This window comes from Eptesicus fuscus, chromosome 4 (genome assembly GCF_027574615.1).
Source record: "Eptesicus fuscus isolate TK198812 chromosome 4, DD_ASM_mEF_20220401, whole genome shotgun sequence".
In the NCBI taxonomy this organism is placed as follows: Eukaryota; Metazoa; Chordata; class Mammalia; order Chiroptera; family Vespertilionidae; genus Eptesicus; species Eptesicus fuscus.
In genome coordinates, this window is record NC_072476.1 from 64,167,284 (window position 1) to 64,184,489 (window position 17,206).

The 17,206-nt window shown below is 37.3% G+C and overlaps 1 protein-coding gene across 17 annotated transcripts in view; it reads left to right on the plus strand.

The window, feature by feature from the left end:
• MEF2C (myocyte enhancer factor 2C) overlaps window positions 1-17,206 on the plus strand; it is a 163,015-nt gene that overhangs the window by 76,460 nt on the left and 69,349 nt on the right. For all 17 annotated transcript variants that reach the window (XM_054715072.1, XM_054715084.1, XM_054715071.1 and 14 more), the window contains one exon: window positions 14,824-15,027. In XM_054715072.1, coding sequence (XP_054571047.1) covers window positions 14,824-15,027 — 204 coding nt within the window. The remainder of the gene's footprint in view (window positions 1-14,823; window positions 15,028-17,206) is intronic.

Consider the following 17,206-nt stretch of genomic DNA (forward strand, 5'->3'; position numbering starts at 1 on the left):
GGGCCAGATAGCAAATATTTTTGGCCTTGTGATCCATACACATACAGTGTCTGTCTCAACTACTTGCCCCAGTAATGAAAGCAGCCATGGACAAAATGCAGGTGAATGAATGTGCCTGTGTAGAATAAAACTTTACTGATAAAAAGGGGGTAGTGAGGGCAGGCTGGATTTGGCCTGTGGGTCGTAGGTTGTAGGCCTCTGGCCCAGTGGGATAAGTCAGCCATGAAATATGCAAATATATAACAAAGTTATGTGTTATGAATGAAACTATGAAAGTGCTATGAATGAATAACAGGAGGTACTTTATTTAGATTGGGGGTCAGGGGAACACCTCTCTGAGGAAATGCTAAAGATGGGATCATTAAGATAGTGAGAGTCAGGCAGGTGACAACATTCCAGAGGAAACAAACGAGGAAGCTGAAGAAAAGCCGATGGAACTTGACCTTGGTTCATATAACTTTATAGAAATGAGAGAAAAGATTGAATTTTAGGCAGAGGCCAGATCATACAAAGCTTTGAACTCAGTTAATATCAGGAGGTAGCCAAAATTTGAGCCCATATCTTTCAGATTGAAACACAAAACATGATTTTCTCAATTAAATCTTCTTCCATCCTGCATAATATAATAGCTAAGAACATAGTTGTAGGTCATAGCTTTTCCCAATTACATCCTGCTGCACCCAGTATAATATAATGGCAATGAGCACGGTTTGAGTAACACACAAACCTAGATCTGGTCCCAGTTCTGCCACCTACCAGCTGTATTTCTCTCCATCAAGTGCCTTAACCTCTCTGAGCCTCATCAGTTCCCTCATCAGTAGTAGATTGAGGATTAAAAAAAAAATAGTACCCACCTCATTAGGTCATTGAGATAATCAAATTAGGGGATAAAGGTAAAGCATCTAACATATAATAAGTGCTCAATAAATTTCCTTATTAAGCTATTCCTATTAAGACGCATGTTCTACTCCTGCTCTGTATAGTACACTAAAGAATGGTACCTAAACTTTCATTTCACGAGTGTTTTACCTTAAAAAGAGTATCAGGGAGATGGAAGGAACGTGGAACAGAGTAGTGCAGGAGCACAAAGGGGTCCTTAGAAGCAAAAGGGGTGAGAGAGTCATTTCAGACCAAGAGCCGGATGATGGAAGAGGATGGCTGATGGACAGGAAGAAAAATGCCTTAAGTTCTTTTCTTTCATTAGATCTGGCACACTAATAGTTTTTGCCAGCAAACAAAATTTTATATAATTATCAGTGCAATAACTGGAGCACAAATTAAAGACAATTAGCAACATTCTCCTGTTAATAGAACAGCAGAATCCCCTTATGACTAAAAGGAATTCAGAGTTCATAGCTGTTAAATTTTTTAACTTTTTCTCTTGAGATGTATTGATTTCCTCAAGTGACTCTTTTTTAAAAAGAAACAAAGTTTACTCCATTCTCCTGTTTCCCACTATTTTAGATTGTTCTTAGAATGCTAGCTAAAATTTCAATAGGATTTCTACTGTAACATTCATTCCTTCAAGGTGATAGATAATCCAGAATACATATTGGTAACTAAAAGGGCTAATTACAGTTCTAAATTTGAGAGTCACACACCACTAACCTAATATAATATTTGTTGAAATTGAGATAGATTCACTCTTTAAATATTATGATTTGGGTAATTTAGAAATACAAATAAATTGCTTGTTCAAGAATATAACTCTGATGAATTGTGAACCATGCGTTAAAAGAGCAGAGTAATCTAGTCACACTGTTTTCTTTTGTCATCTCCACAAACAAAACATCCAGACTTGTCAATTGCTTATATGCATATCAAGTAAGTGAATAGTATTTGAGAGGAAATTATACTTTAAATACTATAGAAGAGTTATCCACGTTAGGCAATGAATATCTGGAACCTTGTTTCAGATCAAGTGAATAAAAAGTTCAATCACTGCAAGTGTTGATGTTTCTACCTCTAAATCCAAAATAAACCTGCAAATACCTCATAATGAAGATTTTTTTGCATTTCCCCCCTCAGTATCATTTCTTAACAGCTGGCTGCCTCTCCTAAACTTGTATTAAAATTTTTATTAAATAAACTCATTTTATAGAAATAAAATTAGCATGTATCACAGTAATATATCAGGACATCTTAGAATTGAATTATAGGGTATATTGATGCATCCTGTGGATGCCTACTTAAAGATTCCCCACGCATATAAGTTAAACTATTCATTCACTAATCTTCAAATCACCCAAGGGAAAAGGTTTTGTTGGAATTCCTGGTGATGGAAGAGACTTTTGAGAATTTTCAAATCAAAGAAAGCAGTGGTCAAAGTGCTCAGATGTCTAACAGCTGTGATATCAAGCCGTTCATTTGTGTTGTACTTCTAGCAACGTGGAAACAGTTCACCAATGGTCTCCCCCACACAGTTGAACCATAGTGAACTGCACCACACACTTCCTATAGATCCCATAGGTGTGAGACATTTTATATGTATGTCAGCTAGATCTACTCCTCTACCGCCACAAAAACCCAAGGAAGGCCAAGACGCTCACCATGAAAAGGAAACTGTTCCTCTAGAATTCTATCACTAGATTTAAGAAATACGCTCTGCTTAAACGTGAGGGCTTCAAGACGTTTTGTTGTTCGCCTAATTTGTGTATCTCATATAATTTCCAGCCAAAACTGTAATTTGTAAAAATTCTGAGGTTTGGGCTTATTGTACCTCAGTCGTTTTGTGTGCAGGGTTGACGTGTAATGGCACCTTCCACTTCTGTAAATGCACGCACACACCTTGTCTGCTACAAGTCACCTTTGGCTTTGCAAATGCACAAACTCTGTGTGACATCGTATTACTGACAAACCAACACTAAAAATATTAACATTATAAATAGACCACATAAACCAAAATGTTTTTTCCAAACTGTAGATTAAAGAACATGCTGATTGTCTCAAGAGCCATGCCCTTTACAGTCTAGACTTATTTTAACTTTGTAATTTATTCACTTAAAATGAGCGCCTTCAAAAATTATTATGGTGAAAAATATTTTGAAAATTTATGTCCCAACACAGTCTTATTGAAGACAATTTGGAACACCAACCCCCCCCCCCCCGCCCCCAAATAATGACTGGTGTAAAAAATTACATAATTTAATTGAACCAAAGGAAATTCTATAATATAGATATATATTTGCATTTCTTTGAAATACGTTGGATCACTAATAGGAATAAAAGAACCACTCTAAATGTTTGGAAATTTGACTTTTAATTTTAAGTTGGAACAGTTTAGCTTAAGAAATCACTAACATTTAAATAACATTTCAACAAATGTAACTGTTTGGAAACTACAGCGAAGACAGCCTCTTGCCTTCTGTCTTGCAAGGATGGATTTGGAAGGCCCTGAGGGAGAAAATATTGGAGTTAGGAGGTAAACGTGAAGCCATTGTGGAAAGGAAGAAGTTACACTCTTCCTGTTATGACAGGAAACGTAGACAAATGTGCTTCCTGAGCATTTGCTCAGCAGGGAATGCAGCAGTCTTTGACCTTTACCTTAGGTACATTTTGGCTTTGTTAAACTAGTAAACATGTTTTGCCCCCAAAATATGAACCTGTTTTATTCGATTCTTCTCAGATTCAAATTATGTATTTTATGTATATGTGGTATAGAGAAATAGAGGTATTTATTTTATGACGGCATCTACAGGTTGGATTTAGAATGTAAATCATCCCTTTATCAAACCAAGCAGACCTGAACAGCACATATAAAAATATATCATGCTATAGTCTTCTCTTTTTAAAATCCAAAACATTCTTAGGCTTAAAAATGTACCACAATAAAATCTTTTAAATCCTGGCAAGATTAATAATTGTAGATCATCCTTCTTCCTTTGCCTCGTGTAGACAAATATATCAGGAATCAGCTATCACAAAGTTTAAAACCCAGACTCTATGAGTTTGTTAATAAACACTCAAGTTTATTAATATGCATTTAATTATTTAATTGTAGCCTAACCATTGTGTTGTTTTTGTTTTTGTTTCAAAATAGTGTACAATGCTTAAGATTTAAAGTTTTATTTTGGGGTTTGGGGTGTTGACTTAGGATAAGGGGTTGGTGGAGTTCTAAATTCCATACTCAAACCCCCTTATTTTAATCCTTTTATCGTGTTCAGAACTTTTGGAACTACTGCTCAAAACCCTTTTGGACATCCCTGCATTGCAGGGAAACCCGCTCAAGTTGCTTGAGGCTAACGAGGACAATAGTCCTCTTTGCAGCCCGAATGCACTGCCATCTCATCCTCGCAAGTTATGCTGGAGGGTTACAAGCACATGGTAGCAGTCTGCTTGAAAGAGTCCCTCACTGCTCTTTAAAGAGCCTTTCATTTACCGAGGCAGGCCCGTCATTGTATAAAGGAGCACTTGTCTGGAATACAAGTCTGCAGTGGCATTACTTCCTCCACCGAGAGTAATCATCAAGCCTAAAGCTCGCAAGCCTTTCTAATGACAGACTGAATTAAACAAAATAAAAATTGAAGAGGAATACTTTAGAACAGTTGTACCATTACTTACTGTCAGGAACAAGCCAAAGGAAGAAAAAAGAGCATTTAAGAGGGCATTTCCCTTTTTTCAATTAGAGATTGTCTTTGCAGACTCTTGACTCCATCCCTAACCCTTTAAACACAGAGGAAGACCTAGTGGCTCTGAATTAGAGAGTGCATTGTGTCTCCGAACTGTCCGTCTTGTCACTCATTAGTCACTCCGTTTCCTTAACTGGGAGGAAACTGATTATCAAGATGGGGTGAGGAGGAGTGGATCTAAAATATTTTCATAGGATGAGGGTTATATTCATCATTACTCTAGTTAGAAAAAAAAAAAAGATAAAACCTCTAACCTTTGAAAATAGAATTAGCTGAGTATATTAATAGTCCCAAACAGATTCTTTTTTTCTTATCCCTTTGAATTTGCTTTTTTTAATTGAAAAAAAAAAAAACTCTTTTAGGTTTATCTACACTTAGATTTTTATCATACTATTCTTTTACATTAAAAGGAAAATTTAAGGTAAATGATTGTTTTAAGACATCCTTAAAACTTCTTCACCCTGTATCCAATTGTTCGGAATCATTCTTCAACCCAGAGTCATCAATGCCTAAGTTTGTCCACAGGGTACCATCCTCTGTGCTAGCAAATTAACCCGAAAATGAAATGTTTTTTAATTGAATTTATTGGGGTGACATTAGTTAATAAAGCCATATAGGTTTCAAGTATACAACTCTATAACACATCATCTGCACACTGCATCATGCACTCACCACCCAAAGTCTCTTTCTGCCACTGTCCCAAACATTCTAAAACAAATAAACTAATATTACTTTTTGAGTTAAAGAAATGAGTAAATCGTTGTCTACTCACTGAGCAGACTCACTGAGCAGCTGAATTAAGGCCTGGGGCAGAAGGCAGGGGTGGGCTAGAAGGAAGGGGTGGGCTAGAATGGGGTGGGCTAGAAGGGAAAAAAAGGGGACATATGTAATACTTTACACCATGAAGATTTTTTTTTTAATTATGAGGACCATAAAAGGAAATAAAAAAATAAAGTAAATTTTAGCAAGATCAGGTCAAAAGTATCTTGCTTAGTGGAAAGAAGTACTGGGGACCCGTAGATAAAATTATTGTTGCTTCCCTTAGTAATTATTGTGCCTGAAGCAGTTTGGTGTTAGGCCTCAGTGGTTCTCATAGATGTGTATAGCCGATGCTTCCAAAGTCCTTTTGCTTTCATTGATTCAGGACCCTTTCCTGTAAGGTGCAGAGACTCCCACAGTTAACACGCAGGAAAGTTCTCCCGAGGTGGCTTTATGAATGGAGCTGGGATTAGGAGGGTGAATGGAGGAGGCATGTGTGTGGTGTGGAGTCTCATTATTAAATGTCCTTTCCACTACACAGTAGTCAAACTAGTTTACCTACTCCTGTAGGAAACGGTGCAGGAGTGGTCCTCTGTTTTTAGAACTTGTCATTTATACTGCCTGTGCATAAATCAAAGACCCACCTTTTCTATTCTGGTTAGTAAACAGAACTGTATTTGCTACCCACCAAAACTGTTTCTCACTTTGTGAAATTTAAATAAACAGCCATAAATATAGAGCTAGTGTGTGCCCACTAGTGATGCCTGTGGTTGTCACGGGCTTTAGTGGGAATGGCTGGAGGTCTCAGGGCAGAGCTTCTGCAGAGTTCACACAAAACAAGCTTTGGTTTATTGTCAGAACCTAGAAACCAACTCTCATAGTATTATTGATATTATTTTTTACTTTAACCTAGATAACTACCCTAACATTAATTAATAATGTCATGCACTACTTTGCTTGTACTCCTCAGAATTGCTGACACTTCTTAATGGACCTGTACACTGCTCAATGAGCGGTTGCCCAGTCCATGCTGTGCTGAATTTAAGCCCCTGAAGTGCAATTATCTAAAAGAGGGAAGGAACCCTGACTAAGGGAAAGAAAGATAAACTTTGTGTGAAGAAGGTTCTATTTCTAGTTCATCCAGGGACTAGTTTTGTGACCTTTGTAAGGCAATTCGTGTCTTTGTCTACAGCATCATCTGAGAAATGGGGATGATAAACTGTGCCAAATAATAACTTTAAAGAGATACTGTCGAATGTAGTGAGATAACTTATAAAGTCTTTGAACTTCTTAGAAAACATTCACCAAATACAGTCAACACTGTTATCTAAATACAACTATAAGAAATCTGATATGCTCCAATTTCACTAACAAACCCACACACAAAATTTGATCCAGTCCAATTTTTCTCTTACTTAGTTCTACCAAAGTACATTTTACTGTAAGTCAATATGACAGCCACAAAAAAAGAAAAATATGTGACATTTTCCTCTCTCAGAGGCAAACTTCCTATTAACATAGTTTAAGCATGCATAGAAATTTATTTTTAACCATTCATTTAGCGTGCAAAAAAAATCATAATTCTCCATACATCTATCCATTCATGCATTCAACAACTATTTAGCAAAGTATTGTTCTGGGACTTCAGACAGGAGATATTCTGGGCTTTCAAGGAAAGCTCAAGGTCTACTTGAGAGAGAAACTGACCTAGACATAATAATGGTAACACTGTCCTAGAAGAGCAGGATGTAACAAGAAGTGACTGAGCCTGACACATCAGAGAAAAAGTACTGCATACCTTGGATAGTGTTTCACTGACAACAAGTCACTTACGTGTGTGTGTGTGTGTGTGTGTGTGTGTGTGTGTGTGTATACACACACACTAGTAGCCCTGAGCACGAATCTGTGTGCCAGTAGCTCTCTGTGGGGCCTGGCCGCTCCACGCCCACTGCCCAGAGGCTCTCCACGGCCATGGCAATGAGGCAAGCATTCTACCAGGCAGCCGCCGCCCCTCCCCCTCCCCGGGACTGGGGGACTCCAGCAGGGCTGAGAGGACTGGGTGCCGCCATCTTGTGGCTTTGGGTGCCGCCATCTTTGTGATGGAGTGACAGTTAACTTGCATATTGCCCTTTTATTAGCTAGGATATATATATATATATATATATATATATATACATATATACAGAGAGAGAGAGAGAGAGAGATAGAGATAGAGAGATAGAGATAGAGATAGAGATAGAGATAGAGATAGAGATAGAGATAGAGATAGAGATAGAGAATCCCTTAATTTAAGTCTCATAACAACTTTGTAAGATGCCTGCTATTAACTCCATTTTACAAATGAGGAAACGGGGTGCAGGTAAGTCAAACAATTTACCAAAGGGCACACAGCTTATAAATGTCAGAGCTCAGACTTGATTTTCAATTCCCATATTTTTACCGAACCACCCAGTAATGATGCATATATAGTGAGTGCTTTAAAAATAGTAAAAATGGTTTAGTAATGTGAATTTTCTATTTTATTAATCTTTTTCTATGCATTGTCAGCACTATGTATAACTTAACATTGTCTACTCAGATTACAGTCTCTTCTAACTACAAAAAAATGACCCCATTTATATCTCAGAATATGGAAATTAGATATGATTATGATAATATATTGATGAGGTTGAATAACCAAAACATAACACATTTTATAGAATGAAATTACAGAAATATATTTTTGTTTTGAACCATAATCTTCCCCTTGACCCACAAGTCTATGCTACCTAGGCATAGAATCTGAGCATCTGAAATCTGGAATAAGTATTTTACAGGTCTCTAGTCCAGCTTCCTGTTGAGTTCAGAAACACCTTCTGCACCTTCCTTGATATGCAGCTTTACTTTAACATATTCAGGAAAGAACTCCTTCTTAGTTCATGAGACTTGGTCGACTCATGGACAATTTTCACCACTAGATTTTCTTCTATTTGAATCTCTTTATGATTTTCAACCATACTTTCTAATTCTGCTCCATAGAACAAAACAGAATAACTCATCCGCCTCTCCACTTGGCCACAGGTCTTCAGATTTGGAAAATGTTTGGCATTTCACTTTTAACTGTGTTTTCTGGATAAACATTTCAAATAACCTTAAGATTTCTCAGATCCTACATTAACCTGTTTGCCATCCTATAGCCTCTCTAATTTTGTCAGTGTCTTCTTAAAATGTAATTCTCAGAACTGAATAGAGTTCCAATAATTAGTTGGTGCTGACTAACAAAAAAAAGTTATTAGAACAATTAATTCCTACATTGGAACACTGTAACTTTAGATCCTTTTCCCCAAAAGCAGCTATCACATCAGTTTTCTTCCAACCTGAGCCCGTGTAATTGTTTTCTTTAATGTGAACAAAGACTAAGATTGTCTCTGTTTCATCTTGTTTGTGACCCATCTCGCCAGTCTGTAGAGGGAGCTTTGGATAGAGCCTCTACTGCCTGTTGGGTTACCATCCAGATTTATGTTATGTGCTTGCCATCTACAGCTTCATCTTAACCACTGATAAAAATGTTGCCTGAGACAGGAAAGTTACTAAACTCTGCGGCCCTTGCTAGAGACATTCCCTTAAACTCAACACTGACCAGTTAATTCATATTTAAATTATCAAAATTACTACCAGTCAGCCTCAAATCTATAATGTGATGAGGATTTAATCAAACACTTTGCCAAATACATGCTTTTTGAAAATCTAAACTCATTAGAAAGTTCAATAAATGTTTGCTTAACAAATGCAGTCATCCTGAAGTCCTAGATCCCCCCTTTATATTCATATCCTGTGATTGTAAAATTAAAATTTTATTTTCACACTTTTCCCTCCTTCCTGATGAATCATCTGGGAAAGGAATAAAGGCTTTTCTCTGAACTTTTTGAAATAAGTTTTTCTTGAAATCTAGAGCATATGTACATATGTATTTCTCTCTAGACATTCTCTGATTTCTCTTTATATATATTCCAAGGTGTAATAGTTCCTTTCTCTCAAGATTCCTGTCTCTAACATGTTAAACTTTTTAGTAAAACATCTATGCCCCAAATCTCTTGTTTTTTAGAGATTGTCTAAAAGGCATTCAGACTTTAACATAGAGTCTATTTTCATTCCATAATCCACTCCTTCAGCAAACATTCATTGAATGTCCACCAGTCAGAGCCTGTGTGAGGCCAGAGTGGGGGTCTTCAGGGAATTCAAAAGCCAGCAGGAGAAACAGACTCATAAACAACCCAACTCTGGAATATTAGAATAAGTCTCATAACAAAGGTTTGTAAAAGTTCTAGGGGACAATAATGAGGAGGAGTGAGTTTTATCTCAATGTGACAATGAAAGCTGCGTAGAAGTTGGCATTTAAACCAAGCCCTGCAGCATGATGGGAGCCTGCCAGGGCCAGATGGAAGGGAGGAGGGTTGCATAATACCACAGTCAGTTCACTAAGTACAACATAAGAAATGTCTGGAGGGGGTCAATGGGCGGGGTGGAAGGGGGGCATCTGTAATACTTTCAACAATAAAGATAAATTTTAGAAAAAATAAATAAGCAGAATCAAGAAAGGGTAGTTTTATGGAAACAGAGGGAGGCTAAAAAGAATTTTTTTAAGAAGGGAGTTGTCAAAAGTATGAAATAGCCCTAGCTGCTTTGGCTCAGTGGATCAAGTGTCAACCTGCAGACTAAAGGGTCCCGGTTTGATTCGGGTCAAGGGCACGTGTCGGGGCACATGTCTAGGTCAAGGCATGTGTGGAAGGCAACCAATCAATGTGTCTCTCTCTGTATCTCCCCCTTCCTTTCACTCTCTCTCTCTATTAAAAAAAAGAAAGGAAGGGAGGGAGGGAGGGAGGAAGGAAGGAAGGGAGGAAAAAATGGAAAAATATCCTCAGGTGAGGATTAATAAAAAAAATATCTTTAGAAATATGAAATAAACCACATTATTCAAGTTTAAAAAAAATAAACAATATGGCAGGTTTTGTTTCATCTTCATCTTGATTAGGTTAACATCTACTATTATTTTCCTTGCTCAGTCTAGAGAAAAATTTCTTCAGAAAACAAAAACTGAAATCACCCAACACTAGATAAAAGTACAATTTCAGATCACTTACCTGTGACTAAAAATATAATACTATTAGCCAATAATACATTTTGTTTAAAATAAAGAAAATTCTTTTTCAACGTTAAGGAATTAAATGACTCTCTCTCCAGCACTAAGAGACCCGAATAAGGGAGATACATGCAAAATAGAAGCCCCACAATACCTAGCACAAAAGTCTGGCATAGAGAAGACTCAATCAATATTGCTTAGCATAAGGTTTGGCATGTAGAAAATGCTCAATAAGAATTGCTTGGATTGATTTCTGTTTATGTAAATAGATTTTCTTAATTTCTTTATGACTGAATTATATAGAGTTGTATTGAATGAATGTGACTTTTCTCAATTTCAAAGTCTAATTGCAGTTCCTGAGTTATACCTAGTAAGTTCTAGAGTAATTGTCGATATTATGCTAGGCCTTATGCTAGGATTTAAACTTGAGGTTACTATAAAACTTAATGCTGAAACATCTTAATACACCATCGTTACATTCGGGGCCATTTCAAGAGGTAAAGAAAAAGCATAAAATGGTCATTACATACAGAGTCATTTTGCTTCCCCTGCATGTATTAAGTCTCTCTAATTCTGAAAACTAAATTTCAAGTTCTAGTGCTAACGTAAATAACATTGGCTGTATCCTCCTCTCAGTGTACCTGGATTGTCAATATGTATTGGGATGTGTTAGTTACATTTCAACTTTGAAAAGAGCATCTCTTTGCCTACTGACCGTAAAAACAGCTTTCCATCTCACCTAAGGCTCAGAATACAGTCCTGAAATAGAAATGGACTTGTCCCATCACAAACTATTGTCACGTTATGAAAAATGTAATGATTGCAATACATTGCTATATTTAAGTATAAAAGTTCTGAATTGCAATCTGTCATTGAGTGGCATATTTTCAACGAAGAGTAATAGTCCAGGTCTCTTTAGAAAACTTCATGCTTAAAAATAATTTTATCTCATCTAACTATGAACAATGAGAAAAGGCATTATAAAATGCATTTTGAGAATGCTATGAAGAATATGAACATAGTACGGAATTAAATGTAGAGCAGTTAAGATTTTGAAGGTATTTTCTTAAATGCTTCAGTATAGTCATCCTCATTTCAGTTTGCAATTTTAATGAAAAGAAACTACATGCACCAACTCTGATGGCATTATGCAGCAGCCTGCTTGGTTATACAAAAGTTGAGGAGCACCTAAAAGTAAATACAAATAGTGGCCTTGATGATATTTCTGTGCTGAAATGTACTTTGATGGTGAGTGTTGTAACGTGCTAAATTCTGAGGTTTCAGTACAACAGAAACCATACTGTATTGAGACATTCCACCTACAGTTTGTGGTCATGAAAGTCTGATTAAAAGTGGTTTTAGATATATGAAAGTATTTTGGGTCAGTGCGTTCTATATTGAACCTACTCTGTAGCCTATTTCACTGAACAAAATACCAATGTGCAGGTATATTTGCATAACTAAATTGCATCTAAAAGAAATATTAGAAGACATTTTGTATAAATCTATGATTAATGATTATGCTTTTTATTCATTCCAAAATGACTGTCTTTATTTAGCTCATCCTTAATACTGATTATGGCTCATCTGAATGAACCAGAATAAAACATTTTCTAAATTAATATGATAACCAAATATTAAAATAAAACGCTAGCTATATTTTGTTAGAAGCACTTTAGTAAGACAACCAATAAAATAAAATAGAAGGTGCAACATTGGCAATTATTACAAAGAAAAATGTCTAAATTGAAATGTAACTAACATATCCCAGTATATATTGACTAGCTATGTGGGCTGGTAAATACCTAAATGCTGTATTTTCCAAAGATTGGCCAATGGGGATTCTATAGTTCACTTTATCATTCTATAAGGAATAATAAGATCCTCAAATTGACTTAATCAGTAGACTCTTCAAGCTACCAAGACCAATATATTTTGTAAATTTTTTTCTCTGTAATTCAGCTCAGAAAGGAATAGGAACTAAGATTTTTTTTTTGAGCTTCCAATTTAAGCACAATGCTTGATACTGTACATACGTTATTTTATGTAATTCTCACAGAAATCCTGAGTAGGTGTTCTTTTCATTTTACAGATGAAAAATCAAACTCAAAGAAGTTAAGTGAATTTCTCATGACTAGTAAATAGCAGATTCAGCCTGCAAATCCAGGGCCCCATGTTCTTCCCTTTCTACCATGCTGCCTTCAATACAAATATGATAAAACAATATAATAATTTTAAGTATAGATTTATCTTTTTAAAGTGCTAAGAAGTTCATGGGGAAAGCTATCACAGAATTTTATATAGCACACATCAATTTGATATTTCTAAAAACTTCACATAATTATTTTTCCTGTTTAGTTTTTTTGTACTAGACATCTACCATGTGCCCATCTGTGTCTGCTGTTCTGGGGATACAGCAGTGAGCAAAACAGAAAATGCTACAGGCCCTTGTAGAGCGCTGCAGTGGAAGAGACAGACATTAAACAAATGATCGCACAAAAAATACACAAATTGTAAAATACAATATGTGCTACTGAGGAAACATAAAGGTTAATGGGTAAACAATAAGTATTAACCAAAGTGTAGAGGAATGAGGAGACCGCGGCCGGGGCGGGGGGGGGGGGGAGGCATAGGTCGTCTGTCTGCTAGTCCACAGTTCCTCTCAACACATTTATTTAGGTGTGTGGGATGGCGGGAGGGGCAGGGACTAGGAGCTCAGCTGAGGTTTCTGGTTTGGGTGACTGAGTTTACGTTGAGATGGGGAATCCAGGAAGGAGAGCAGATGCGAGGGTGAAGATAACGAGTTTGCACTCTGGGGGTTTTGAGATTCCTAGGACATTCCGATACACTTAGGATGGAGGACATCCATTGGATGTCTAAAGACGAAGAGAAAGCGAAGGAGTGGGAATCTGGATATAGGAATTACACACAGTTAGTAGATCAAACTGAGCTGGCTTCTGCTAGATGAGTTGTATAGGAAGGTGAGGAACAAAAAGTAAATACTAGCCGCCTTTGAAAACAATAACTAAATCAATTTAGTCACCATTACCCAATATGCCTCAAAAAATTTAGTTCTGAAGAATGGTAGTAAGTGCTCCTCGAAAATAAATAAATAAGCAAAGAAACAAACATGCTGTAGGTTTGGGAGGCAGGTTAAACGAAGTTTAAAAGGTTTCTCGGCCTTTAATATACCCACGTGCCTCATTTCCCAAATGTATTGGGCCACTGAACTTTTTCTATTTCGGACTATTTTATGGAAATGATATTCGACAGAAGACCTGCTGGGAAACACCGGGTCGTGTGAGGGCTTATCGTTAAGAATGTTCATGGTTTTGGGTAGGCAGACTGGAGTTTAAGCAAGAGAGGACTGAAATTGGGAATCGTGAAATGTATGTTTGCGTTTGGCAGCGTTGGCAGGTAGGAAGTACTGGAAGCCAGAGCCGGAGCCGTGGCGGAGGCCTGTCAGGAGGAAGGCAGTGCGGAGAGGAGGTTTTGAAGATTGGAATGAATTGAGGACGGAATGATTCCAGACAGGGAGACCATCTCGGGCAGGAAGCTGATAAGGACCCGAATGATAGAGCCGCCTGGGAGATAGACAAGAAAGTGTGAACCTGAGAAACATTTTGAGGGAAGGAATTATGGGACTTGGTAATAGATTAGATTAAAACAAGGAAAAGGCAAAGATAACAGTACAGTTTCTGGCCTGGGAGAGGAAGAAAGATACACAGAAGAATGAAACCAAAACCCTAATGGGATGGTGGCTGAAGTCCTCCTCAGTTCCCTGCCGGATTTCTAGAAAACAGAACACAACACTGTCTGAAAGCACAGTCAGTCACATCCCTTCACGTGTTTTCGATTAAGTGGCATGAGACTACACAATTTTAAGAATTTTTGAACATAGATATAAAATGCTACGTTCATCATGCCATGTCCAGTTTTCAAGTGGTCAAAAAAAAAGAGTCCCAACCTTAATTATAAGGGAAGGATGTCAACCATGCTGAAATTAATTTCTTTTCAAATCTTACATTGTTCAGAGAAACCATGAACTGTACTCTGGTCACCTTCATTAAAATTCCCTACATTAAACCTGGCATTTACAGTTTCACATTCAGCAGCCAGCTAGAAATCACACATTTTCAAATTCGGAGCAGAAATTAGTTTTAGATTTATTTGCTTCCTTTCCAAATGTGTTAGTGCCCCAGGGCTCTGACAACAGCACGCTTTGTTTTACAAAGAAAAAAAAGTACTGTTTAAAAAAAAAAAAAAAGCACGATTTCCTTTTTCTTTACAAAAACCTGCCTGCTTTCCTTTTCCCAGGTGACATTTACCAAGAGGAAATTCGGGCTGATGAAGAAGGCGTATGAGCTGAGCGTGCTGTGCGACTGCGAGATCGCGCTCATCATCTTCAACAGCACCAACAAGCTGTTCCAGTACGCCAGCACCGACATGGACAAGGTGCTGCTCAAGTACACCGAGTACAACGAGCCCCACGAGAGCCGGACCAACTCGGACATCGTGGAGGTGAGAGCGCGTGCGCGGTGGCAGAGCCCCAAACTTCGGAGGCAGAGACATGGGTTGTTTGGACCCCCCCTTCCCTACCCACCCTGCTACACACACACACACACACACACAAGGACACCACCTTCCTTTACCTATGATTTCATATTCCCACTGGTGCACCCAGGGTTACCACCCCAACTAATACTCCACCCTTTCTTCCCCCCTCCAATTTCAAGTTAGAATGACATGCTGATAGGGACCACGTGAATCTGGTCCTTGCTAGAAATCAGGCAGCGGTATCCAATTATTGGCCTCATCCTTCGTGAATTCATCATTGTCCACTGCTAAGTCAGGTCCGCAGATTGGGGACGGTGGCCGGGGGACGGCTCACCCATATTTTGGATGACTTCTCATCATTTCTTTTAAGTATAGACTAGTTTCCCAGCATAGTAAAGGACAGGAGACAGCTGGTTGATGTTGCTCTCTCGCATTGATGTTTCTTTCTCTCCCATCCCTTCCTCCCTCTCTAAAATCAATAAAAACCTATTTTAATAAATAAATCTCAAAAATGTTTTAGATTTGTTAACGTAAGTAACATTGCCATACAATTTTAAGTGTTCTTGCATGTATCCTATTTTAATGCTATTGCCTCACAGTACCCTTGATAAGCAGTGAATAGTAAACCAAAAAGGAAGAGATGTAGGGAGGACCATCCTCATCTGTTTATTTTTCTTAACTAACTGTCTATTCTTGGTTGCCTAGATTGTGACTGCTTTCTCAGAACTAAGAGAAAATTAATAAATGGTTCAAAAGTATGTAGTCAGGGTCAGTTTGCCAGAGTTCAAGTCATTCTTGCTAGTGCTTAGACTGGTTCCGTGTTATGAAAAAATCCAGTACTGACCCTGTTCAAATTAATCTGCCTCTCACATAGGTCTTCACTTTATTTGTTATAACTGTCTAAAATTATTTGCTTTTATTGTGAAATTTTGTAAAAGTATTATACTGATCAATTTGTTAAAATTTTTGCCTAATAATACAAGCAAATAATTTCAGAGAAACAAAAGTGAGTGATAACTAGGCCTAATATGGTATATGTTCAAAATACTTTCAGATTTGCATTATTGCAAATCGTTGTTTTTTTTTCATTGACTGATAATTTTCATTGTGTGTTTGCTTCAATCTTAAAATGTAAGATCATTTGTAAAACTTATGTTACTGTGTATTTCAGATAGTTTTTTATTCGTGTGCACATTTAATGTGAAAATATATAAAGAAACATGAATATGAATAGCACTAGTCAGTTGTCAAATCTCATAGGTGCTTTCGTGTGTGTGTGTGTGTGTGTGTGTGTGTGTGTGTGTGTGTGTGTCTCAATCTGTCTGTCGGTCTATGCCTGCTCATAAACATTTAACATAAGCTCCAAACACAAAACAACTCTATATTCAAAACTTCATCTCATTTCCAAAATGATTACAACAAACATTTCAGGGCAACAAAAGAATTTGATTTGGAATTTGTCATTAGACTTGAACTGTTCCAGTCCTTAACATGATGTGAAATGTGGAAGAACCATATTAAACTAGTCAAAAATGTGTCGACTTTTAAAATTTACGTTCTTAAAGGAGTTTAAAATCTAGAAAACTCATCTGCTGAGGGGTTTGCTCAACAATATCCTATGTGACTTTAAGACAACTAAAACTTCACCCACTGTGTAGACTTTCATAATCTTGGACAGATGAGTGGCTGAGCCAGACTTCTCTGCAGGCTGTGAGAAGAACACTGGGTGGAAAGTCAGAGGGCTTGCATTTGAACCTTTGTCTTGCACAGTCTTACTATGTTAGCTACTTCTCTGGCTGAATATCTGCTCAAATACAATATATAAATATGCCTGATTTCATAAATGTGTTAAATTTTTAATCCACTGGGTAAAAAAAAAAAAGCAGTTATTGTAGTAAAAGCATTTCCTTTGAATAAAGTCCATTTTATTTAACTCTGTGACTGGATATTTACCCCAAATGCTGGTTTGTGAGGCTGTTGAAATTCAATAAGGATTCTGATGGTATTAAGGAACTGCCCCCTTCATGTCTTCTAGCTGCCTAGCCCCCTCCTGGTTCTCTTACCTGCCTTCCCACCATCATCTAAAATATAAAGGCATCTAAAATATAAAGGCATTGAATTGAAAGTCCTTCACGACAGAATT